This window comes from Thamnophis sirtalis, unplaced genomic scaffold (assembly GCF_051295495.1).
Source record: "Thamnophis sirtalis isolate CommonGarterSnake01/CBP01778 unplaced genomic scaffold, rThaSir2_p1.2 scaffold_3, whole genome shotgun sequence".
Taxonomy (NCBI): domain Eukaryota; kingdom Metazoa; phylum Chordata; class Lepidosauria; order Squamata; family Natricidae; genus Thamnophis; species Thamnophis sirtalis.
Genome location: NW_028261383.1, coordinates 177,431,733 through 177,457,766, shown reverse-complemented (window position 1 = coordinate 177,457,766; position 26,034 = coordinate 177,431,733). Strand labels below are relative to the sequence as shown.

The window sequence follows — 26,034 nt, the reverse complement described above, 5'->3', positions numbered from 1 at the left end:
AAAAGATGTTGTGACACGTTCCCCCAATGGCTGCGATTCTGTGAATAGGCAGGCTTCCCATGGCAGCTATTTTTATGTTTGTGAATCCCTTAAAATGTCAGAAATAACATTAAGGGAACCCTATAAGGATACGTACCAGCTTTATTTTATTTTTATATAGTTTTTAACCTGTTGTTTTTATGACTGCCCACTGCCCAGTCATGGCTTGAGACGGGCACCTATACAAAGAAAATGAATAAATGATACTAAGGCCAGGAAGCCCTTGAAAGTTGCTACAGATCAGCCTTAGCAGAATTTGCCTGGCTCCCTCATAAAGCAGCCAAACCCAAAGAAGCTCAGCAGTCCTGTCTTTGTCACCAGTTTATGGACCAATGGATGGGGTCAAATCACAGAAAACTGAACGCAGAGACAATTTATTTTCACACAGGATCCCACTGGAGTCTTCAAATCCTCAAAGGAAGCAGGGAGCGCAGAAGGCGGCCAGAGAACCTGGTTGGCCGGGAAGGGAATGGCGGAGAAGCCTATTCTGCTCGAAACGCACCGCATCGCCAGAAGTCTCCGCTCCCGGCTGATTCTGGTGCCGCGGATGGGCGAGCGGATGCTTTGGGCGATGCAGCGTAGGTCCCCGATTGTGCTGCTGGGGGGGGGAAAGCTGCGGTGCAGCCGCAGAAAGAGCCCTTGAGCAGCTCGGCCTTTGTAGGACGGAGGCTGGAATCTCCACCCTTCCTCGCCTTCTGGCTAAAGAAGGGGGGAAAGGCTGAGCGGCCCTCCTGGCCCTCGGCGTCCGCGTCTCCGTTCCGCTGCTGCAGGGCCGGAGAGGCCGCCCTCGGGGCCAGCGCCGGAGCGTCTGGTTCGCGGCCTGCGGGCGCCGCAGAGCGACTCCGGCGGCGGTGACGCAGCTCGATGGCGTCATTCTCAGGCGCCGCGGTGGGGGGGGGGGAGGCAGAGGGAGGCATGGAGCGCAAAGGGTGGTCCGGCTGGTCGGAGCTGCGGTCGCGATCGGCGGGTGAGTCTGAGCAGGAGGGCGAAGAGCCGGAGGGGAGGAAGACGGTGCGCTCGCACCCTCGGCCCGGCGCCCTTGGTACAAGGGACGAGTGTCCCTGAGCATGTGCAGAGAGCATCCTCCCTTTCCCAGCCAGGAACCCCTGGGCGTTTCGAACAGGAGCCGGTGAGGAAGGCGCGGCGGGTGGGTTGGAGCAGCTTCTCCCGTCGGGAATCAAAATTAAGGGGGCAGAAAATGAGGAGGGCTTTGGGGGCAAAGGTTGAGCTGTGTAGGACAAGATGCATCGACTAACAGATTTCGATCAGAAAAGTAGCCATATAGAATTTCAAGTATCAAGAACGCCGCATTTACCTCACGCCTCCGTCCATCCCGCTAGTAGTCATGTTTCTTTCACTATGGCTCCCTCCCTCTCTCTCACACACACACAGAGACCCTCCCCGCCTATTTATGATCCGGTGGGCAGCAGAACCTGCTCCAACTTTCTTCCTAATGTATGAATAAATTACATTTTGGTTTGGACAAAGATCGTTATCTATTCTGGGTGAGGCTGAGACAGCCTCCTCCTCCTCCTCCTCTTCAATATTTCGATTGTACTTGCTGTAAATGAATCTCAGATGTTGTGTACCATATTGAAGAGTGTTGTAATTCATAATGCTTGGAATTTAAAATTAAGAAAAGAAAGAGAACAATAAGCACATAAAAGCACCTCTGCAGAATGGGAGCAGCCAGGAGAAGTTCCGTTAAAGGGAATATTTTTCTATAAGTGTTTGAGTCCTCCTGAAGGAAACTAATTTGGGTCATTGGGGAGGAAAATGAAACTAAGGCTACAAAACCAAGGTTGGAACAGAGATTGTGTGTGTCTGTGTGTGTGTGTGTTAGATAAGCCCAAGTACAAGTGATAAGGCAGGTTTCTGATTCCTATCTGGTGCCTCAAGCTGACCAATGAGAGTCTCCTTCTGCAATTGAGTTGGTCTCAAGGAAAGAGAGATGACAGTGATTAAGAGAGTGAGACCATGCAGGATTTTGAACTAAGGATAGTATTTAAATCAGTGACAGGTATTTCAAGCAACTGGAATTGCTTAACTGCCTGGCCCTGTGCCAGCAAGGTGTTTTTCCATTCAACTAAGATCAAGGTCATTTCTTCATAAATCTAAGTATCATTAACATGAACTTTACTTTCTTTTTAAAGACCAGGTTTGATTCTTTGATATCCCAGTATGTTTTAATGGAGAGTGCTAGAGAGGAGTCGTATGAGTCTTGTTTTGGTATATTTGGGGAATAAAAATCTTGCCTGAGCTCAAAAGTTGAGGTTGGACCTGATTTACATCTCTATAGGAAAATACCAGAAGATCTGTAACTGTAGGCAGTTAGCAAAATGTAAGAGGGTGTATTCACTTCTGTGATGTACATATGTACGCATACATACATATGTACATCCATCCATCCATCCATACCCATCGTACCATTGACCACCCATCGAGTGTGTGTGTGTGTTTGAATCCTAATCCCAGATCAGAAAAATAACTGGGAAAATTTGCCTCAAGTGTATGTGGAAGAGACTAGTATTCAACTTTAGTATTCCAAATTACCAAAAGAAGAATATTTAATGGAAAATTAAAGAAAATTCACAGGTGCATTACAGTTACATAAGATACAGGGTATTACATGTAACATCCCCTTTAATTTAATTGAAAGATGTATGGTGTATAAATTTTATAAAATAATTTATTGTATTTAATTTAATAAAAATAACTTGGAGTTTTTATTTGCTTTCCAAACATTTAGAAATGAGACTAAAGAGTTTACAAATCAGCCATTTGATTTGGTTATATGAATTTTTTTTAAATATTTGGTTAATTTATTGAAGTCTAAGGTATTTTTTAATCTGTTAATTTTAATGATTCTCTAATATTTTTTCATATATAACCTGGATTTGCATAGCTACACTCTCTTTTGTCTTCCCTTTTTTACCCACCCACCCCCACTTCCATCCCAATTTAAAATTTGCAACAGCCTAGTCACTCTGCTGCACTGCACCTGATGAAGTGAGCCAGAGTTCACAAAAGCAGTTAGGCCTTTTAATAAATAAAAAAAATACTAGTTTGAACAGGTGCTATTAGACTGCTTCTTATTTGTTTTCTCCTCCTTCAGGCCAGGGAAGCTACTCTCTGGGGTGATAATCAGCCTCTGTTTATCTTCTTTGTGCCTTGTAGCCTAAAGAGGAGGTTTCTTAGGAATGAGACAGATGCACAGGCCTAGAGAGTGAAGCAATTGTTTTAACTTTGGGCAACAGTAGCTCAAGTTCCTGATATTGTGCAACTGGCAGGAAGGATAGTTTTATTCTCGCAGTTAAGCACTCCTCTGTCGAAGCCACGATGGTTCAGGAAAACCCAAAAACAAATGCGTGCCTTAAATGTTCATCCCTTGAACAAAACGACTATGGGGCATATTCTTTGAAGGCTGTGTTGTTTTCAAGGGAGGGGCGTGAGCAGTTTTATTTATTGGCTGACAGCTTTGTGCAGTACTAATATTTATCCATTGTTTACCTGGCTTTAGGTAAGTACTTTTTTTGCAAGACAATGTGTCTTCCTACATGTGTGCTATATTTCCAGAATAGAGACCCAATAGTAGAACAGGAGCCCATGTCCAGGCTAGATCTCCATCTGGGATCAGATATTTCTGATTGGGCAGGTGTGCCTGTCTAAGCTTATCTTTTTACATCCCTGTCCCTCACTATCACTACATTCCCATTATTGTGTAGATTGAGTTTGTCTATAGTTTTCATTGGATATGAATTATATAATTTGCTATATTGCATATTGATTTATTTATTGTGAGAAATTGCTTGTGTGTGTTTCTTTAAAAAAAAAACTTTGAAAGTCCTTATCATGAAGCTAAATTTACTCAAATCTAGTTTCTATTTCTTATTTTTTCCCCTAATAACGTACCTTTTTTGTAGAAATGCCACTCTGAATAAAGTTTAATACAGATATTGTAAGGTATTGGCATTATTTATGTCAATTATTGTGTTGTATGCTTGTAGATTAGACATTGTAAGAAGAGGACAGAGCTTGCTTTTAGTTTTCCAGAAAAACAGATAGTCCTCAACTTACAACAGCTTGTTTAATGACCATTCAAAGTTAGAACAGCACTGAAAAATTTGACTTATGACCATTTTTCAAAGTTACAACCTTTGTAACATCCCTATGACCACATGATCAAAATTTGGATGCTTGGCAACTGGTTCATATTTATGACTGTTGTTTTGTCCCAAGGTTATGTGATCACCTTTTGTGATCTTCTGACAAGCAAAGTCAGTGGGGAAGCCAGATTCACCTAATTACTGGATTACTATCTTAACAATTACAGTGATTCACTTAACAACTGTGGCAAGAAAGATCACACAATGGGGCAAAACTCACTTAACAAACACATCACTTAACAACAGAATTTTTGAACTCAATTGTGGCCATATGTTGAAGATACGTATACAGGATGGATAAAAACTAGTAATTTGGTTGATTATCCCTACTTTGCTTATAAAATATGACCATGAATAACACAGATTTCTGCAGCAGGAGCTTCATAATGAGCATAATAATTTCACCCATCTTGCCTATCATCTAAACCAGTGATGGCTAATAACCCTTTTGCCATCACGTGCCAAAAGCAAGGGGCACAGGGGGGGGGGGGAATGCCCGTTTTTCTCTCTCCTTTCTAGGAGCCTGGGGATGGCAAAAACGGCCTCCCCCAGAGGCCCTCTGGAGGCCCAAAACAGACTGTTTCCTGACTTCTGGTGGGCCCAGAAGGCCCAAAAATGAGCTGGCCGGGGATGCGCATGCACGCTGGAGCTGAGCTCGCGTGTCCACCAATCTGGCTCTGCATGCCACCTGTGGCACGCATGCCGTAGGTTCGTCATCACGGATCTAAACACCATTTACATGAGTCTAGTCTGTGCCAGAGACAGTAGTGTAGATTTGTTCGGAACATCCTCAGGAGCAATGCCTCATTTCCAACAGTTCGGCTGAAGATTCATTGTACTGATCAGAATGGATAGGTCCTAAGGGACAACAACTAAGGTACTTACAAGTCCAAATCTTACTTTATCACAGCATGATATTATAGCTGCTGCCATTTGGTTTACTCCCATATAGCTATCTATAATTGGCAAAATCAAATGGATTGTGTAAATGTTGCGCTTCCTTCCCTCCTTGTATAGTCTTGTGGTATTCCCAAATTGCTGAAAGCTGCTTTGTGAATCATTTTTTTTTAATGTATTTGAAATAGCCATGAAAATGAAAAGGCTGATTTTGTGGAAGTCAAATTATTATAGGTTACAATAACTTTGTTATGGAAGAGAACTTTCACTGTTTACCTTTTAGGGCAGAAATGCTTTACCTGGACATTCAACATTAAGGACTAACCTTGAGTCCCCCTGCAGACTTCCATTGCTAGATCAATAGGAAACATGTTAACTTACTTAAAAGCAACACATACAATTAAGCTTATTGTAAACCTGTTTTTTTACAATTAAATTTTTTTTTGAAACTCAGTAAGATCAGTAAAGACATACCCAGGCGCAGGTGTACCATCTGATCATAATCTACTACTTGCCAAAGTCCAGCTGAAACTAAAAAAGACGAAAAACCCAAATCCTCCTAAACCAAGAATTGAAGTGACTTCATCATTAAACATGGAGATAAGATAAAAGAAGAACAAGAAATTCATTTAAGAGAAACAACCAACCTAAATAATGAAGATGTAGAAGTGAATTGGAATAAATTTAAAAATGCAATCGTAGAGGTAACAACTCAAAACAAAGAGAGGGATACCACAAAAACAACGTTGGATGATGGATGAAATTCTTCATCTCATGGATGAAAGATGCTCTTATAAAAATAAAAACTAAGAAAAATACAATGAATTTCAGAAGACAATTAGAAAACAAAATTGACTGGCAAAAGAAAAGTGGTTTGCAAAGAGATGCAAAAAAATAGAACAGACAGAATGTATTCATGATATTTTTGATATTTTCAACTTACAAAAAAAGGTGAAAGAAGCAGCAGGTGTCTACAAAAGAAAACCAACAACTTAGTTGACGAGGGGAAAATCATCTTGGATGAGGATGAAAAACAAAAGATGGAAGGAATATATTGAAGAACTTTTTGAGGACACTAAGGATGACATTGATATGGGAAATTTAACAACTGGACCAAATATCACTATAGAGGAGGTTGAACACGCAATAAAAATAGTAAAAACAAGAAAGGCCACAGGACCTGATTGATGCCCCAGTAGAAAATTTAAAATTGCTGGAAGACAATGGGAAGAAAATTTTACTGCAGCTCTTCAATCAAATATATGAAACAGGAAAGATACCAAATGATTGGCTAAAGTCAACCTTTGTGACAACCCCCCCCCCCAAAAAAAAATGCAAAGAGGTGTACCGAATACAGAAGAATAAGCTTAACGAGTCATGCCCTGAAAATCTTCCTGAGAATAATCCACACAAGAATATACAACAAAATTGAGGAGCATCTAAACAACACACAATTTGGTTTCAGAAACAATCTTTGTACACTTGACGCCTTATTCAGCATACAAGTTCTTGTACAGCACTGTAGAGATGTCAATCACAGTGTTTACATTGGTTTTGAAAAAGCATTTGATAAAATAAGACATAGCAAACCATTACAAATCCTGAAACAAGTAGGATTAGATGACAAAGACATCCGAATCATAAAGAATCTATATTGACGTCAGATAGCAAATGTGAGACTAGGCCAAAAACACTCAGATGACGCAGAAATACGAAGGGGGCTCAGACAGGCTGTATTCTGTCTCCGCTGTGGTTTAACATCTACTCTGAGTCAATTTTCAACAAAGCACTGGAAAACATGGATGCTGGCCTCAAAGTAAACAATGTCCAGATAACTAAATTGCTGATGATACAGCTCTGCTTGCCAGTAAGCATGAAGATGTTCAGCTCCTCATCAACAGAGTCTCAGAAATATCTAAAAAATATGTCTTGAAGCTTAACACCTCAAAAACCAAGATCATGGGCGTCAGCAAACAACCCATTAATTTACCACTGATAAATTTGGAAGGAATACTAGAAAGAGTTGAAAGGATCACGTACCTCAGTTTTAGTTTACATGAAAGTTGGGACATGATTAGTGAAGTAAAGATAAGGATAGAGAAAGCTCAAAGAGGATTCTTCAAAATGAAAAAGGTCTTCTGCAGTCACGACATAAGCCTAAGAATCAGGCTTGTCCGATGTTACATCTTTTCTATCCTGCTTTGTAGAACAGCTGTTAGATATAAGCTGGGTTGACAAAATCACAGATGAGGAGAGGATAAGCCGCCTGGGTAAGCAAAGGGAAATCATCAAAGCCATTAAAAAGCGAAAGTTAGAATATTTTGGACATGTGATGAGACACCCAGAAAAACATGGCATATTTCACTTAATCCTCCGGGGAAAAATTGAAGGCAAATCAGGTCTAGGCAGAAGAAGAACATCATGGCTTCAAAACTCAGCAGCACTTTTTCATGCTGCTGTTGACAAAAATAGGATTGCCAACATAATCGCCAACATCTGATGGCGGATATGGCACAAGAAGAAGAAACCTGTTTTGAGAGAGTAGAATTTTCTTTTTAAAGAGAAACATTATGGATAATAGAATTGCGCAAAGAAGGACTACGGGTGATATCGTAGCTGTGTTCCGATATCTCAGGGGCTGCCACAAAGAAGAGGGGGGGGGATCAACCTATAACTATCAGGTGTGCCCTCTTCGGCTTGGCGCCTTGTTGGCATCCTGCCATCAAAGTCTAGAAGGGAGGAGGGGGACATGGCGGGGGGGGGGAATGGCAATCAGCATGTGTGTGCATGTGATGGGAAAATGGGAGGGGAAGAATGAAAGCTTGACGAAGAGCAGGAGGGTTTGGAACCAGTTTGTGCCGGTCCCCAAGGCCATGCGCCCTGAGAAAGAATGTGAACCACTCAGTATTCTCAAAACACCAAGGCAGACTCTTATTAGCTGACAACAGACTGGTCATGGCGGGAGGGCTGGCTTGTGAGGAAACTTTCTGTATCTCTTGAGCATGGGAAATTTAGAGCCTGATTACTGAAATCAATGTATTTTAGTAAAAAAAAAACATACCACTTTAACTAAATGGAGTTGAGGATCTTTTTTTCCCAAGAGATCAGACTGGGGCAGGTCTGACATTAACTGTAACTGCAGATTCATCTGACCTTTATGTTTGATTCATTCGGATTCATTGCCTTCATGGGAGCTTTGGATTAATTAATACAAATTTTCTTACATTTTTCTCAGATTTGTTTCCCTACATGTACTGTTTTCTCCCCCCCCCCCTTATCTACTTTCTGAAGTTAATAATTTATATTGACAAATATTTCAAATCTGTTTCTGAAATCTATTTCTGTGGCTTTTCTCACAGCATATTAGAGTATTAAAAAATCCTTAGAGATAGTCCATATTTAACAACTGCAGAGCCAGTATTTGTATAGACATTTTTTTCCCCTTTAACTCAATCTTGTCCAGTTCTCAGAGACTGCCCGAACTTAATCACTAGAAGTCTGTATATATAATCCTGGAGCTATTTGCATTTTTCTCTTGCATGCAGGGTCCTTCGTGGGCTAGGCTTGGAAAAAAAGTCGATAGCCATCATGGGGCAAAGTGAATCGGAGCCACAGAAGGAGGAAGAGGTATAACCACCATGGTTTTCACTAACGGGTAGCTGCTAATCTCCATCCTCCTGCTCTTCCTCTCTTCCTCTCTTTCTTTTGCTCAGTAAACTTTCTCAAGTGGAGAATCCATTAGTACTGTATAGGTGCCTTTCATCATTCCCTGCTTAATAATGCATGCTTAGCTAGCCATCCTGCATCTAGAGACCACTTTGCTTTTAAGCATGAGTTTGCATGCTTATGTCTCCAAAAATCAGCTTGTTGGCGTACCTCTTTGTATTGCATTGACACTTAAAGCAATATGGTTCTTGTCAATGAAACATTTAGTGCATGAATGAAACATAGTATCTAATGCCTCCAGTTCATCTCCATCCTTGTGCTCTTCAAATAATTACAATAATTGGCAAACCACATGTCCAAGGGCTCCTGTCAGGTTCCAAAGGGAAACACAGAAACGGTTTGAAAATGCAGTTCATCTTTCCTACAGCACAAACTGACCAACAAAGCACTAAGGCAATAAATAAATTGTCAGAGCTGCCACCCGGCACTCCCCACCACCTTTTATAGTTACTTGGTAATTAGGATAAACCCACCCCTGCGCGTGCGCACACCCATCACGTGACCCAGAGCGAAAACCACCTGGCAATTAATCATGAATTGTTCACAGTCAGTTATCAAGAGCTTTGTAGATATCTCAGCTAGACTGCTTGTGTAGGAGGGGACTTTACATCTGGTAAGCATGAGGCCTGGCAGCTGGCCCAGTTTTCTCCCCTGAATGGCAGCTCCGAGCCTCTGAGCTGGCCGGAGCTGACATGCGGCCCCTCTACCATGGAGACAGCATCTGGGGAGCTAATAATTAAAGTCAGGAGTCAAAGGACCCCTTCCCCCCCCCCCCGGTTTTGTGGGATGTCTGCGATGGAATCTTGCTACTAGGTGGGGTGCCCTACAGTCCTTGCTATGAACCCACGATGCCTCCGACAGGGGATAACCTTTCCATAAAACAAGATATTGTAACCGTCCTCTGTGCCACCTGGAATCTAGTAAATCTTGCACTATATAGTGCTGTTCCCCATCCACAGTAACCGGGGCTGGCGGCCGTAGCGAGTCACCTCTGATATCAGAAGCCTGGATTGATCGGAGCAGGCTTCAATGGAAGACTGGATGTGTTTTCCCCAGTAGGGGTGGGTGGGTCTTAGCTGCACTGTGACCAGGTTAATAACTCGTACAATTGGGAAAGGCCCAATGAATTTGGGCTCTAGTTTCTTACATGGCAACGGCAGCCCGAGATATTTGGTGGAGAGGTATATCCTCTGGCCTATGTGGAAAGGTCCTTGCGCCCTCCGCCTTTTATCGGCACTCTTTTTATATGTGGCAAAAGAGTGACATAACGCATCCCTCACCACTTTCCAAACCTTTTGCATCCGGGCTTTCCACTCCTGCGAGGTCGTGTTATCTGGGCGCACCTGAGGACACTCTGGAATTGGAATGAACTCCTGCCCTGTAGCCACATGAAATGGGGTAAACCCCGTACTTTTGTGCACTGCATTGTTATATACAACTTCTGCAAAGGGGAGGAGTTCAGCCCAATCGGTCTATTGATATTGGATATAACACCTTAAGTAGCGCTCCGCCATCGCATTTGCACTCTCCGCGGTACCATTGGTCGCAGGGTGGCAGGCTGTACTAAGTACCTGTTGAGACCCCACCATCACCACAAATCTGCACCAGAACTGGGCAGTGAATTGCACCCGCATCTGAAATTATCCTTTTGGGGATGCCATGGAGTCTATACACATGGGTAATGAACAGTTTGGCCAGCTTCCTACATATGGAAGGCCGGTACATGCTACAAAATGAGCCTGCTTGGAGAACAGGTCTATTATTGTCCAAATGACCTTGTTCCCTTGGCTGTCAGGTAAATCCACGATGAAGTCCATGGCTATCTATTCCCATGGTCGAATCAAATCTGCCACCTGCTGTAAAAGACCAGGAAGCCGGCGAGGCCAGGCCTTCATGGTAGTGCAAACAACACAACTCCCATTGGGATTGCTGCTTGCATACAGGTTTGGTGCCGGTTGGGCCTGTTGAGTGGCTAACACCCTAGCCCGAGATGGGGAACCTACGGCATGCGTGCCACAGGTGGCACACAGAGCCATTTCTTAAGGCACATGAAGCATGTGCGTGCTGGCCAGCTGATTTTGGACTTCATTTTCGCTCTCCGGAGGCTTCCCTGAATCTCCAGAGGGCATAAAACAGCCCAATGCACAAACCGGAAGTTCGGGAACAGACTTCCGGTTTGCACTTGGGGCTTTTCTTCTCCCTCCCGGAGCTCCAGGGAGATAGTTATGCCCCCAGAAGTACCTGTGATGTACCTGTTACTAATAATTCAATAGAATTGAGTTATTAGTAACAGCATTACTGCACTGAGCCTTTGTAAGGCTTAATGGAAGAGAGAGAGAGAGAGAACATTTTATCAATGGGGAGGTTTTGGCAAACGAGGCTGAAGATGTGAGCGGAGCAGCTGGAGGTTTAGTTATCACAGAGACGTACACGGACATTGGAAGGGTAGGAAACTCTCTGAATGAATAAAAACAGTCCCTCTGTTTATGGGCAGAATGCATTTTACCCCTTTATTGCTGAATAACTACTCGCAGAAACCAGCAGGCAAAATAGCCTTCCGTGAGGTGAGTTAGATTTAACTGCTCGACCTGTTCGCTCGCACAGGAGCTTTCCACAGGGCGTGAATCACCTGAGTGGAAGGTTTCCCCCCTCCCTAACCTGTAGGAGGAAAGCTGCATTTTCCCCTGATTGCCGTGTGGAGTGTGGCGAGTGGTGGCGTTCGGGGTGGCCGGGGTGGGGGAAAGGTTGAGCTTCGCAATAGGCCGTGGAGTGGAGCTCTGCAGCGTTTGGAGGGCTGTCGAGCTTTGCAGCATGGAGTGGAAGGCGGGGGGGGGGGCTTTGCAGACTAGACTGGCAGGGAAGAAGGAGAAGGGGTGAGGGGGTGGGATTTGCAGGCGGCAGAAGAGAGAGCGTGCAAAAGCTCCTTTAGGAATACGGAATTTGGCTGAGAGAGCTAGAGCCAATCCTGCTGGCTGGAAAGCAAGTTCTTGAGAAGAAGAATCGTACGTTTCTCAGCATTTAGCCATTTAGCCTTGGCCTGGGGCTGCTGTGGCCACTTGGGACTGTCTCATCCTCATCCCAGAAGAGCTTCATGCTGGGGGTGGGTGGGGGGAATCCACTGCTTGCCATCTTTAATCTCCCGCCTTCAGGGGGGCGAGATCAAGTTAAACTCCTCAATGCAAGGGCAGCGTCCTGACGCCCCAACTTTCCCAGCTTTCCGAAATCCCTCAGCTCCCTTCCAGTCAAATAAGCACACCTGGCAGCTTTCGCCCTATTTACACCCGCTCCCTGAGTTTTCTGCTCCCAACAGACACGGGGGGCAAGGACCGGGAGGTGATATTCATGTGACCCTTCGGTGAAGGGGAAAACATGCTGTTCCTGTGTCTGTGTCTTTTCTGGGTGTGCTCACGGACGCTGTAGGATCGGTCTCATGGCAGCCCTCCGCTCTATGCCTCCTGCATCGAAAACATGTTATAGGTGGCCGGATGGGTGTTGTCAGTCCAGCTGCCATCGGGGACAGAGATTTCATCTTGGAAATTGTTGTGAGTTGCAGGGTTTTCGGGGCAAATCTGATAGGACGCATCTGTGGCAGTCTTTGTCCTCGTGTACCCCACTCCCTCCCTGGCTTATCCTCGCGGAACTCTATAGCTAATTCCTTGGTGGTCTGGAACCATGCAGTCAGTCTAGATGGCAACCCTCTGTAGACGCAGGCCCGGCGTAGTGTTCGATCAAGACCAGCTTTAAGGTCCATAATTTAGTCACTTTGTCAAAGAATAAAATAACATTTGTTTGGCATGATCTGTTCTTGACAAACCCATTCTGGCTATTGGTTATAATTTTGCTTGCTTCTAGGTATTTGCAAATCTGTTGCTTGATTATCTTTTCCAGGGTCTTCTCAGGTATTGATGTCAGGCTGATTGGTCTATAGTTTCCTGGATCTGCTTTTTTTTAAAACTTTTTTTGAGGATGGGAACTGATTAAGCTCTTTCCCAGTCCTCTGATAGTATCTGGTGCTGTAGGATCCTTGAAAGATATGCTTCAATCTAAGATCACATTTGCCAGGTCCTTCCAAACTCTGGGATATCATCCATCAGGTTCCGGTGATTTGAACTGTCTAGAGTGGACAGGTGTTTATCTTGCCATTTTCTTGCCTATTTAAATGTGCATTCCTGATTGTGCGCTTAGAATTATGATTTTGGAAGGTTGGGTTATATTTCTGTTTTCCATGAAGACAGATGTAAAAAATGAATTAGGCAGTTCTGCTTTCTCTCTTCCACCCATTACTTCCTTCCGTCTTCTCTCAATAGAGTGGATTGATTTGTTTCCTTGACCTTTTTTTCTTGTTTTTTAATATGTTAAAAAATAGGAACTTTTTAAAAATTATTTTTGACATTTGTTGCAAGTCTTACTTCATTCCAAGCCTTCACTTTCCTGACCATCTTTGCAAATTTGGGCTATTTATTAGTATTCTGCCTGAGTTATGTGTCCCTCTTTCCATTTTTTGTACTTACCTTTTTGTCTTTCAGTTTATTAGAGAGAACGTTGTGTAAGCATGCTGGTTTCTTCTTGGATTTCTTAATTTTCTTTTCTAGTGGAATTGTGCTGGACTGGGCTTTTATAATCATATTTTTCAAGGAATCCTTCCCAAGCTCTAAGTTTATTTATTTATTTATTTATTTACCATATTTTTCGGAGTATAAGATGCACTGGAGTATAAGATGCACCAAGATTTTGAAGAGGCAAATTTTTTAAAAAAGTTTTTTCATTCTGCAGACCTCCCAAAAACAGCTTGTTTTTTGTAAAAACAGGCCTGTTTTTTTTTTCAAAAAAAGGGGGCATGAATAGCCTTTAGGAGGCTTGTAGAGTGCTCCTGGGGAGGAGGGGCAAAAACGAGCAAAAATGGCCCGTTTTTTGCAAAACTGCAAAACAGCATTTTTGCAAAATGTCAGGGTAGTTAAAATTCCCCAATACTATTGTGGTGTGTTTCCTACATACATTTGCTAGCTGATCAGCAAAAAGTTCATCTATTTCTTGTGCTTGGTTGAGTAGCCTGTAGTATTCACCTACAGCAATGGCAACGACATTCCTTTTTCCTTTTATATTCACCCATGTGCATTTTAGGAGGTTTTCGTCCTTGGTTTTGTGCATTTCTATAGAGATGTAGTGATCTCTTACATATAATGCAACTCCACCTCCTCTTTTGTTGCGTCTGTTTCTTTTGAATATTTTGCATCCTTCCATCAGTACATTCCAGTCATGAGTTTCATCCCACCAAGTTTTGGATTACTATATCATAACTGCCCTCGTGTACTAGTACTTCAAGTTTACTCTGTTCCCCAAACTTTTAGCATGTGTATATAGGCATTTGAATCCTTTATAGCTGTCCCTGGGTATGCTTCCTATATCTCCAAGTTGGTATCTAAGTTTTTCTTCCTTCCCATCAATTTCTACATCCTTGTTTGATTGGTTGTCTTGGAATTTATGCTTGGGGTTTAGGTCCTAAAAATCCAAAAGATTAGTCATCAGCTTTTGTTTAAAACCCTTCGGATAAGCCCAGCCAGTCTTTTTACGTCCGTTGCTATTACTTGAAAGGGAGATATATTTCTAACCAGAGAACAGAATGGCATGATAGTTCAAGGTGGATGAGCTCCATACTTTGCAATTAGTTGTGCCCTGATTTTCAAACGCAGATTCTGAGCTTGTATTTGCTCCTGTGCAGGAATTAGGTACAACTAAATTTGCTATCCTGGAGTGGAACTTTTGTGTCTTTGGGACCACTCTGTGTGTCAAACAATTGAATTCTTTTTGAATGCATCCTCCAAATTGTTCAATGACTAGAAGCAATTTGCCCCATGGTCCATTTTAATTAGTCTGTGTCAAAAATCCTCTTTGTAATATTTTGGTCAGCAAAGTATAAATTCAAATCCTAATGGCTTCGGAAAGTTGGAATCTGCGATGAGTAGGCCCAGAATAACAGTCTCTTCATCTGGTCTCCACAAAGAATGATGGAAGCACCCTGAATGTCTCTCTAATAAAACTGTTGTCTGAAACGTTTCTGACAACCATAGACTTCCTAACCATTGGAAACCAATTTTTCTCCACAGGTGTTGGGAGTTGTGATAGGAGCTGGGCTTTCGGTATTCCTTGTTTCTGCTTTGATGCTGATATTGATCCATCGATTTCATCTTCAAAGTAAGTTCTCTTGAAGAGAAGCCGCGGGATATCTTTTTATTTGGTTTTATTTGGTCCTATCCTGCTGGATTCCCAGTCTCTTTTTTTTACTTCCCTACAGAGGTTCAGGCTCCGGAGCAACCAAAATATCGATTTCGCAAACGGGATAAAGTTTTGTTTTATGGAAGGAAGATTATGCGTAAGGTAATAAAAATCAGGGCACCAAAAATGAGCATGTAAATGATATGCCCAACTACTTTGAAGGACACACTGCTTGATGCAGTCTCTTGGGAGCAAATTTTAGGCTCCTTGGAATGTGAAATTGGACATCATTGCATTGGTCTTTTGATGGTTTAGAAAAAATACCCTTTTTTAATCCTGGACAAGGACCATCTTTTCACCATTGGTGCTTATCTTATAGCTGCTAAATTACCGTCAAAAAAGAAGAATAGTTCTGTATTTCTCGGGAAACTATTCTTGAAGATGATCCCATATTTGGACAGTTCTTGAAAGATGATCCTACAATTTATTGGCTAGTTTCACTAGACGTAACAAGATTTGCAGGAAATATCATCTCTTCGTTAACAATCAATTTTTTTGGCAGGTTTCTCAATCTACATCCTCCCTTGTAGACACATCCATGTCTGCTTCACGGCCACGCATGAAAAAGAAGCTGAAGATGCTAAACATTGCCAAAAAGTGAGCAGACGAGCCAGGAAGAGGAGAGTGTTTGGCTGAATGAAGGGTGTCTCCCAACGGGCTGACGGGGTTTTGGAGATCTAGAACCATGGTGTTCAGGTTTTGTCCAGAAGAAGAAAGATTGGAATTGAGCCAATCTAGGACAGATGCAGGATCTAACATCCTTAAATCTTCTGAGAAATGCTGGAGCACTTCCAAGGGAACCAGCCTCCTGAAATAATATGTACAATAGGAAGATTTAATGATACTTATCAGGCTCCCAGGGTTTCAAAACTATGCCAGATTCCCAGTTAAGAAAATAAACAATTATTCCCGTGCTGCCTTATTAGGAAACTATTTTTCACTTCTCCAACCTAATGCAAGTAAACAAATAAATGTATATGGTCAGGGTAGGCTGTTCCTGGATATTCCTCTGAATCACTTTTTGTTCTGCCAGTTAGGAAGAAATGCAACATTGGGGGCCACAAATGAGTGTTAGGGAAAGAAAAAAGAGTGGTAGCTAAGGGAGACTAGGAATGTGGAAGTGCAGTAGGGAAGTCACTCAAGTTCTTCGTGGTAGCTGGATGCCACCTTCATGCTTGGAATATAAGATATGCTGTTTGTAAACTTAGGCCTCCTGCTGAAAAACTGGTACATAGAGCTCGGGCCAACCTGGAAAGAAGATCCTTGTAACATTTTTTTGGTTGCTTGGGAGAGGGATGGAGGGAGTAATGGCTTGTGAGCGATAGTGGCGCAGTGGTTAGAGTGCAGAACAATTTGGCAATTTGAATCCCATCAGGCTCAAGGTTGACTCAGCCTTCCATCCTTCCGAGGTTGGTAAAATGAGGACCCAAATTGTTGGGAGCAATATGCTGACTCTGTAAACCGCTTAGAGAAGGCTGTAAAAGCCCTGTGAAGTGGTATATAAGTCTAAGTGCAGAGGTGGGTTCCTGGTTTGGCTGAGTAGGTAGTCACTCGTCCTGCCACGCCCCTGAACGGATTCTTTCGGCAGCGCCGTAGGCAGCATCACCTGGTTTTTTGCTTCTGCGTATGCGCATAATTTTTTTTTTTTTAGTACTGCGTGTGTGTGTAGCATGCACAGCGCTTCCCTGAGCAAACCAGCAGTAGCAGCAGCCAGGACCCCACCCCTGTCTAAGTGCTATTGCTATGGTGGTCTCTCTTCTCTTGCAAGAGGGACCTGGCTAATTGACTGTCTGAAGAAATCTCAGGTTTTTCTTCCTGTGCTCAGAATCCTGCGTATCAAGAAGGAGCTGCCAATCCTTCAGCTGAAGGAACCACCGCCATCTGTTCTGGAGGCTGATCTTACAGAGTTTGATGTGGCCAACTCTCATCTCCCCTCTGAAGTACTCTACATGTTAAAGAACGTGCGGTGTGTATATGTAGGGGTCTCATACTAGCTGAGGTTGAGGCTTGCATGGAAGTTATTGGAAACTGAAGTGCCTTGGCAGTAGCTGGCACTGTGCAAAACAATCTAGTTTGATGTCTTCCAGATGTGTGATAACTCTATTCTTTGCAATCTTAACATTTCTTTAGAGTATCTTGAGAAAGGGTCAATTAGAAAAACACAATTTCCCATGTTGGCCAAACTGGTATTGCTAAATTAGCCCTTTCCATAAAGTAACTGTAGTGTCTCAAAGCATGTAGTGAGGTTGCTGTTATTCACTCCTCCTCATTTTTGTGTTATTTCTCCTGTTGCCTGGAGATCCCAAGGACAGAGTGGGGGTTTCTAAAGTTAATATTTTGTAGTTCTAAAAAATGCATGGCCAAAAAATGCATGAATGGGGAGCACTGAGTGAAGAACTCTTGACATATTAAAAAGAATTGTAGGTATCGTCTGATTCCTTGCTTGGAGAATAATTGACCCTCGTGTCTAGGATCAGGTGTCATGGCTGCATCTTTCCTATCCAAGCTTCTTGAGCTGACAGCCAGACATTAGCAATGAGTGGGGAAGGGAAAGAAGAAGCGAGAGATGGAAGCCCAGCTTTGTCAGAAGCTTCAGCCAGCCAAGGTCAACTATTGATATGTAGACCTGGGAACCAAGTACCTGTTTCCTAAGCAATATGCAAGCACCTGATTGGACATTTACAGTGCAGGGGGGTGGGGGGTAAGAGCTTCAGTAAAGTGTAGTCCTGGCAAAAACAAATGGCCAGAAGTTTTCCTTTGCTAGATGACAGTTGCAATTAGATTTGCTCTAGAACAGATGAACAGAACCTACATGAGGCACCCATTTCATCCACTCCCTTTCCCAAAGAGTCCCAGTGCCACCCACTTTTAGAAGGTGGCCCTCAACAAGTCAGATATTGACTTAAGCCCATCTGGCTTTTGAGCTTTCCCTGGCAGATTTTCAAGATTAGGTTTGAAGCTAAATTTCATTAATATTTAATTCCAAAGTAAAGTAACCATATTTTCTAGAATTAGTTTTCTTGGCATAAGGAAAAGAAGAAGAAAAGGCAAGAAAAAGGAGGAATATAAATGTGCCATCACTGTGAGTCTCAAGTACATCTTAAACTTGAGAAGGATTGCTTTGGGAATTAGTTCCACGATTGAGTTTGCCCAGTTTTATGGACAAGACTGAAAACAATTTGTAATACTTTTATTTGGCCTTTTATCACAGTTATGTTCCCTTCAAAGCTTTATGTACTACCTTTCTATCAAATGGTCTCCAACAACATTTGAAAAGACCATCCCTGTTTTAATGGCGCATGATTACATGCACCTCCCTTATTGTGTTTAGTCTTCTGGGTTTTGTGCCCAGTCTAGAGAGCCTAGTCCACTGTCCCCAAGAAGCAGATTGGGGTTGTGTGGTTGATAGAGTTCAGTGTTTACTGTGGTGGGATTATTGTTGTAATTGTGCCCTGATATTTCCCTATAGGGTGCTAGGCCACTTTGAGAAACCCTTATTCCTGGAACTGTGTAAACATATGACCTTTCACCAATGCCAGCAAGGAGAATATGTCTTTCGCCCAGGCCAGCCTGATACCAGCATTTATGTGGTCCAGGATGGAAAATTGGAGCTGTTTCTATCTGAACAGGTAGGAGGAGGAGAGGCGCAAATCTTGAAAGGGTTGCAGTATGCGGTGATCTGCTTTGTCAGCCACAAGGCCGATCTGGCCTAGTGTTTCTTCCAGTGAGAGCTGCTGAAATGGATATTGCTAACAAGATGACTTCTAGCATTCATTTCCATTTATTTGTCTGTATTTGTGTCAGAATCATCTCTATAAAACTAACCAAAATTAACCAAAGGGGGCTTCTGGAGGGAAAGGATTTGCCGATTTGTCCAGGGACACCCCGATTGTCAAAAGCAATGGGGTCATTGGGGAGCCTCCTTTCATGCCCCCCTGAATTTACTCAGAAGCCTTTATTTAAAGGCCAGCAGAACCACGGCTACCTTCTCACAGCTATTTGTGTGTCCGTGTAATTCAGGATGGGAAAGAGACTCTTGTGAAGGAGGTGTTCCCAGGGGACAGTGTGCATAGTCTCCTCAGCATCCTGGACGTCATCACGGTAAGCACTATTTAGAACCACCATTCTCATAATTGCTTCAGCTGTTGACCTCATTTTCTTTTTTTACCTTTTAATTTGTTCTACTTCTGCCTTTTCAATGTTGCTTTAAAGTTCATACAAAAAAAGTGTGTTTTCCTATGTAAATATAGGAAGATATTTTTCTACTGCATAATGTGTTTTGTGTATGTGTACTTTCCCCTAATACACACATACTTAATTTGTCAACTGCTTCACAAATTTTCAGAAAGCTTTAATTCATGTGCATTTTCTTTTGCAATGTGAAAATCAGACTTTAAGATGTGAACCCGATGAATGTTTTTCCTTCTATAAGTACAACACCTATTCCCTCTGATCATAGACACTTAGCCTCTCCTACTATTAGTAGGATGCCTCTTGACCCAATCCTCTGCTTCTACCTTCTCAGACACACAAGATAAAGCTTGATTCACTGCTGAATCCTCCAAGTATTGGTCAAATCACTCCATAAAACTAATAAAAAGTAAATAATCAGAGGAGCCCATTAGTCCCTCATCTGACTAACAAATGTTGTTTAAAGGGATAAGCTTTTGTGAGCTGCAACTCATCTTCTGATACAATAGAGTACATTTAAATTGGATTTAAATTGGGATGATGTAAGGGGAAAGAGGAAAATAGGTTGGTTATAGAGACGTGGGTTACATGTGATAACTACTTTATCAATTTGGTTTTTTTTCCCAATTCTATCAAGTCACGATTGCATTTGATGAAGTGAGCCAAACCTCCTGAATATAAGATATAACTGATTTAATAAGATTCGTTAGTTGGAAAAGGGGCTTCTGGGTTCCTTGTGAATTTTTGCTTCCATGGACTGACCCAGCTCTCCTTTTACACGCGGTACGTGTAACGAGTGGATCAGGAAAAACGACAGTTATAGCGCTTAAATCTCTTGGGGGGGGGGTTGGGTTCCAACAGGGTCATCAACGGCCGTATCGGACAGTCTCTGCACGGGTGGCTGAAGACTCCACAGTGCTGCGGTTGCCGGTGGAAGCCTTCTCGGCAGTCTTTGAGAAGTATCCTGAGAGCTTGGTTCGGGTAGTTCAGGTGAATTTCCAGCTCATGTTCTGCCTCTCTTCTTTCTCTCTTTATGCATCTCCTTTCTGTGTTTTTCTGCTGTGTTCGGTCCATGTAAGCTTTTGGATGTCAGCAGAAGCAGGAAATAGTTAAGCACACAATCAAGCAAATTTGCATCATTGCAAACCTAATCTTTCATATCTTCTCTACAATATTTTTACTTGATTTGCACTTCTGAAACAAACACCTAGGAACTACATATGTTACCATACATATCCCTAAATACAGCTTTGTGGCACTATTAAATTTAGAATACTGCCTTAAAAGATGACCGTTGCATCTCCAACAGAATATTGTAGAGCTGGACAAGTTGCAATGAAGGACAGCTGGTGGGATGGACCAAGAATCCTGTTTTTTTTTTATTTTTTAAGCAAATATAAACAAGCACAACACATAACATAAAAACATCTTCCATTCCATACAGTGTGTCGATTGGTTACAAGGTTTTTGTGCATCCTTTCCATAGTCATCCCTTAAATTTTATATAAAGTCACATATTGTCAATCAAGTATATTTATATACATTATTATTATATTATAATAATTTCTCTAATATCATATGTCAGCTTATGCATTTCAGCACATGCCATTGCTCATATCATCAATCTAATATATATGTATACAATTATTATGATTATTAAACATTCATTGAATATAGCTATTATTACATACTAAATTTAAAGTAAATTTATATTATGGCATTTCATTACATCATCCTGGACTCATCCAATGATATTACATCTTTATATTCTATTCTATATAGAATTGTTTATCTTTTATTTTAAAAAAAGCTTTTCCACATCATCTCCATGGTCTTCACTTACAGCTTATATAAAATTCCATATTGTCAAGCTAGTATATACAAATGCATTATTATCATTGTTAATCATTTGTTTAACTATAACTATTATTACTTTCTTATACATAAAACTCAAAATTTAACTACGTTTAGCTTAATTTTATTGTGACATTTCATTTCATCATCCTGTATCCTTCAAGTAGTAGTGCAGTCCAATATCTCTTGCCATTTGTAGAATCTGAATTCTAAATGTTTTCTTGATAAGTCTTATGTGAACATCCAAGACTTTTTGCTAGATTTCAAATAGATTCAGTGTAATCTTTCAAATCAGGGCTTTCTCTTTACTCCAAAAGAACACCTGTATAAACAAGTGTTTTCTCTCTGTCCCTTTCGGTAATCAAAGCCAATGGCATTCAGATAACAGATGTAACCAAGTGTCCAGCCTCTAGATGGCAGTGTTACTTCTTTTTTCTCTACTTTTACCTCCCTCTTTAAGCTCCGAATTTCAGAATAGAAAAAAAGTGTTTAAAAGTTCTGATCCGGCCGAGCATTTAGAGCAGTGGTTCTCAGCCTGTGGGCCGTGACCCCTTTAGGGGTCGCACGACCCTTTCACAGGGGTCACCTAAGACCATCCACCTCCACAGGCGTCGCCCATGCTCAGGAGCGCATCCTGAAGTGGCAGGTGCATGAAGAGTGCCGGGTGGTGAAGCAGCCTCCTCCCAGCTCCTGGTGCAACCCAGACACCGCCCCGCCTGGTCTTCATGCCAAGGAAAGGCCGAGGCGCTGAAGGGGGAGAGAGACGGCTTCTTCTGGGTGGCGGATCAGCCTCGGATCCAATGGACGTCCGAAGCGAGCGTAGTCAGCGGTGGCGTTTCAGCCCAGCTGCCTGCACAGGGGATTGAAGGCGCCCAGAGAGCAGGAGACTGGTGGGGCAGTCAGGCCACCTACTTCGGGCTCTCGCCCAGGCAGGCGCATGCCGGGATTCAAGCTGCCTTGGGCCTGGATGCTGCCTTTCCCGCCCCCCCACCGCCGGTCCTGTCCTGTGGGCTAAAATGAGCTTGGAGGCTTTTTGGGCCCCGGGAAGGACTGGCAGGAGAGGCCGGAGGGGAGGACAGGCCCCGTCCACCCATTCCTTCCGTCCCAAGGAATTCCACTCGGGACGGAAGCACAGTTCGATGTAGCTTAAGCCTCAGTTTAAAATCCCATTTAAAGGGCAATTTCTTAATCTGTGTTTAAGAAAGAATCAAGAAAGAAAGAAGAAAAGGAAAGAACAAAAGAAGAAAAGGGAGGGGATGGAAGGAAGGAAGGAAGGAAAGAAAGAAAGAAAGAAAGAAAGAAAGAAAGAAAGAAAGAAAGAAAGAAAAAGAAGAAAGAAGAAAAGAGAGGGAGGAATAGAAAGAAAGAGGAAAAAGGGAGGATTGGAAAGAAAGAAGAAAAGGGAGGGAGGAATGGAAAGAAAGAAAGAAAGAAAGAAAGAAGAAAAGGGAGGGAGGAATAGAAAGAAAGAAGAAAAAGGAGGGAGGATTGGAAAGAAAGAAGAAAAGGGAGAGAGGAATGGAAAGAAAGAAAGAAAGAAAGAAAGAAAGAAAGAAAGAAAGAAAGAAAGAGGAAAGGGGAGGTGGGAATGGAAAGAGAAAGAAAGAAGAAAAGGGAGGGAGGAATGGAAAGAAAGAAAGAAAGAAAGAAAGAAAGAAAGAAAGAAAGAAAGAAAGAAAGAAAGAAAGAAAACTGTGGGTGGGGGAACGGAATGTAAAAAAGGTAAAATTAACAAAGTGAAACTCATGTAAAGCACGAACTGCTGCTGGCAGGGAGGTCGTTTTATCCTGGAAAATTCCAGCCTGGCTGATCTTCTCCCAAACCAAGATTGGCAGATTAATCATTATGCTTTAATTATGTTCAATTTATAATAATGAAAATACATCCTGCATATCAGATATTTACATTACGATTCATAACAGTAGCAAAATTACAGTTATGAAGTAGCGGGGGTCACCACAACATGAGGAATTGTATTAAAGGGTCATGGCATTGGGAAGGTTGAGAACCACTGGTTTAGAGGAAAGAGTTTCTTAGTCCACAAATACAAATAATGGAGAAAAATAGAAGTAGAAGGAGAAAAAGGACCAGTCCAATTTAAAAGTAAGAGGCATTTATAAAAATTCCATCCATAGAAAAGAAACGAAATTAAAGAAAAAAAAATAACACAATAGTTTTAATTCAAGCTAATTCGCCACTTGCTCTCTCCTATCTTCAATTTTAGTTTTACTCTAATTCTTTTTGGGTGTTCTCTAATTATAAAATTTATCTCACCAATTTCGACACTCTCCTGCTCTGCTTCCGTTACAGGGGGGCTGTCCCAACCTTATGCAGCTTCGGCTGCTTCTCTTGTAGCTGAAAAAAAAAGCTTCTCCTGGATCGATCAGGGGCTTTGCGATGCCCCTAAGATCAGCAGGACGTACTCTTCTCTATCACCGTCTCTACAGGAGGGTTTAGGTCCAAAAAAGACCGCCCAGCAACAGAGATTTCAACAGCAATCCTGGAGCTCCAAGATTGCATGTTGTGTTGTAGAGACGTCAGCCCCGGAAGTCCCCAAGAATCCTTTTTTTGAGGGTGGTGGAAAGGGTCTCTCACATGGAGAGTTAAGTCAGCTATTTTTTGGTAGTTATGGAGAAATTGCCACAGTGAACCCATGGGTGATCAGGAGGCAATTCTGTGGAAATCAAAAGACAAACAAGAGCCTTTCTTTTACCCTACCCTACACATCGCAGTGAACCTTTATACTAACTGCCACAATGTTTGCAGAGTTAAAAGAGCCTAGAATCCCTATGTAGCCACCAACAAGCTAAGTCCAACCTCTCTTGAATTTTGTTGATCCTTATCTAACTTCAAGCATGTGCTAAGTGTTAGTTGAGAAGATTCCTGTGCATAGGCATGAGTGGCTTATACATCAGTTTAATTGGACCTTCAGGTTTTGCACCTGACATACGCAGACACACGTTGGGTAACCGTCTGTTCACCTGCCACTTTGCTGTTTCCAATTACAGATCATAATGGTCCGTCTTCAAAGAGTCACCTTCTTGGCCTTGCACAACTATCTGGGCCTGACAAACGAGCTTTTCAGTCATGTAAGTCATGACCTCGGACTAAATCAAACCTTCACATGGGAATTGACAGTAGCCTTTGAGCGTGTGAAGAATTCACTTCCCTCACTGCTTATTAATCATAGGGTGGGGGGGTTCCCAGCACAAGTAATTTGGGCAAGAGAAGGTGCTCTGTGCTTCCCACCTTCTTGTGTAATAGATGTGGGTGTGTTTCCCATCCCCAGGAAATGCAGCCATTGCGGCTTTTCCCCCAGTCGAGTCACCCCTCACGCACAAGTCCTGTTTGGCACAGCAAACGCATAATTAGTGCTTCCTCTGTTGAGGACACGAAGGATAATACCGGAAGGCAACCAGATGCCTCTAAAGATCAAGGTAAGTTGCCTGCCCTGGGAGCCAAACCTGGCATCTGCTACAAGGTGTGAGTTGAGTTTGGCTTCTGAGCCTGCAGTGCAATCCATTTTATTCTGTCTCTTGCCTTGACTCGCTTACAAAGTATGGCTTCCATTCCTTCTGTCTGGTGGCATCCTCTAATAATAATATTGCAGAAGCAATGCACCAGATGCTGCTACTAGAAACTAAGAACAGATCAGAGTATAAAACCTCTCTTGGCCTCAGCCACCAACTGAGTATTTTCACTGTTCTTTTCTTTTCCCCTGCATATTCTGAACCCTAACAATAGAACGTAATTTAGTCATCTCTGGCAGAGGTTTCCTTATGCAAGTATTGCTCATGGATTCCTTCCAAGGTATGGGAAAGCCAGATGTTCACATTTACACTGTTATGAATGATAGCCTTGTATACTTCTAGGTGATCCCTTGAAATCTGGCTTATTAGAACCTCCTCTTCCTCCTCTGCTGAGCCGTTGTATTTCCATGCCAGTTGACATTTCAGGTATGTCTCTTTTGGGCCCATTCTCCCTCTTTGTTTGATTCCTTGTGCAATCCAATTGATTATCTCCATGCTCTCTTTCTCCCTCAGGCATTCCGAAGGGCCCACGGTCTGACTTTGATATGGCCTATGAGCGAGGCCGCATCTCAGTTTCTCTTCAGGAAAACAGTACCGTTGCATTGGATGGCTTTGCTCGAGTAAGTTTCTGCCAAGGAGAATGGGAGCGTGTCAGCTTTGATATTTGTCATTTTCTTATAGGTTTTTAGAAACAATTAGAAGGGATAGAAGTGAGATATTTCTGCCTTTGTGAAATCCTTCCTGTAGCCAATCTCTTGCTTCTTAGGGCACCGTGAGTTGCTTCTAACTTTTCTATTTTTAACAGTCAGCGTCCCAAGACTCCCGCGAACAAAAGTCTGTGACAGTGGAGGAACAGCCATCAGGCATCTACTATTACAACTATTGTGAGGATGATTCATCAACTGGTGATTGCCCATTTGGACCATACCAGGGTCGCCAGACCAGTGCCATTTTTGAGGCTGCCAAACGGGAATTGGTCAAACTCATGAAAATTGAGGTAGAGTGATACAGGAAGAGTTTTCTGATAATCGGTGGCTCGGGAGGGGAGGGCTCTTCCTCACTAGTCTCAGAAGCAGGGCGTGGGAGGAGTCACATGTGGGTATTATCATGGCCCATTTGCCCGGAGACTGAGGTAATTTTGAGGCCACTCCCTCTACTTCCTCCTCGTGACTCCCCAGATTAACCTCAGTCTTTGGCCCAGAAGGAGTACTTTTTCTGACTCTCCATTGGTTTCGAGGTTCTTTTGGTTACTTTAAATTTGCCTTTAGCCTTTTTCCCACTTGTGATTCCTCCCACCTCTCTTCCTTGCGTCTCTGTGTTGTTTAAACCTTTTTCTCTGCACAAGCCAGGCTTGCTGC

The 26,034-nt window shown here is 42.6% G+C and overlaps 1 protein-coding gene across 1 annotated transcript in view; it reads left to right on the top strand.

The window, feature by feature from the left end:
• The first annotated feature begins 1,086 nt into the window (after positions 1 to 1,086).
• The window catches only part of PNPLA6 (patatin like domain 6, lysophospholipase), a 56,262-nt gene continuing 31,314 nt past the window's right edge, over positions 1,087 to 26,034 (top strand). The window contains exons 1-14 of the mRNA XM_014052653.2: positions 1,087 to 1,168; positions 8,648 to 8,729; positions 14,933 to 15,020; positions 15,121 to 15,203; positions 15,604 to 15,698; positions 16,927 to 17,067; positions 18,571 to 18,730; positions 19,122 to 19,202; positions 20,154 to 20,282; positions 24,155 to 24,235; positions 24,436 to 24,583; positions 25,019 to 25,102; positions 25,190 to 25,296; positions 25,482 to 25,673. Coding sequence (XP_013908128.2) covers positions 1,107 to 1,168; positions 8,648 to 8,729; positions 14,933 to 15,020; positions 15,121 to 15,203; positions 15,604 to 15,698; positions 16,927 to 17,067; positions 18,571 to 18,730; positions 19,122 to 19,202; positions 20,154 to 20,282; positions 24,155 to 24,235; positions 24,436 to 24,583; positions 25,019 to 25,102; positions 25,190 to 25,296; positions 25,482 to 25,673 — 1,533 coding nt within the window. The 5' untranslated portion in view covers positions 1,087 to 1,106. The remainder of the gene's footprint in view (positions 1,169 to 8,647; positions 8,730 to 14,932; positions 15,021 to 15,120; positions 15,204 to 15,603; positions 15,699 to 16,926; positions 17,068 to 18,570; positions 18,731 to 19,121; positions 19,203 to 20,153; positions 20,283 to 24,154; positions 24,236 to 24,435; positions 24,584 to 25,018; positions 25,103 to 25,189; positions 25,297 to 25,481; positions 25,674 to 26,034) is intronic.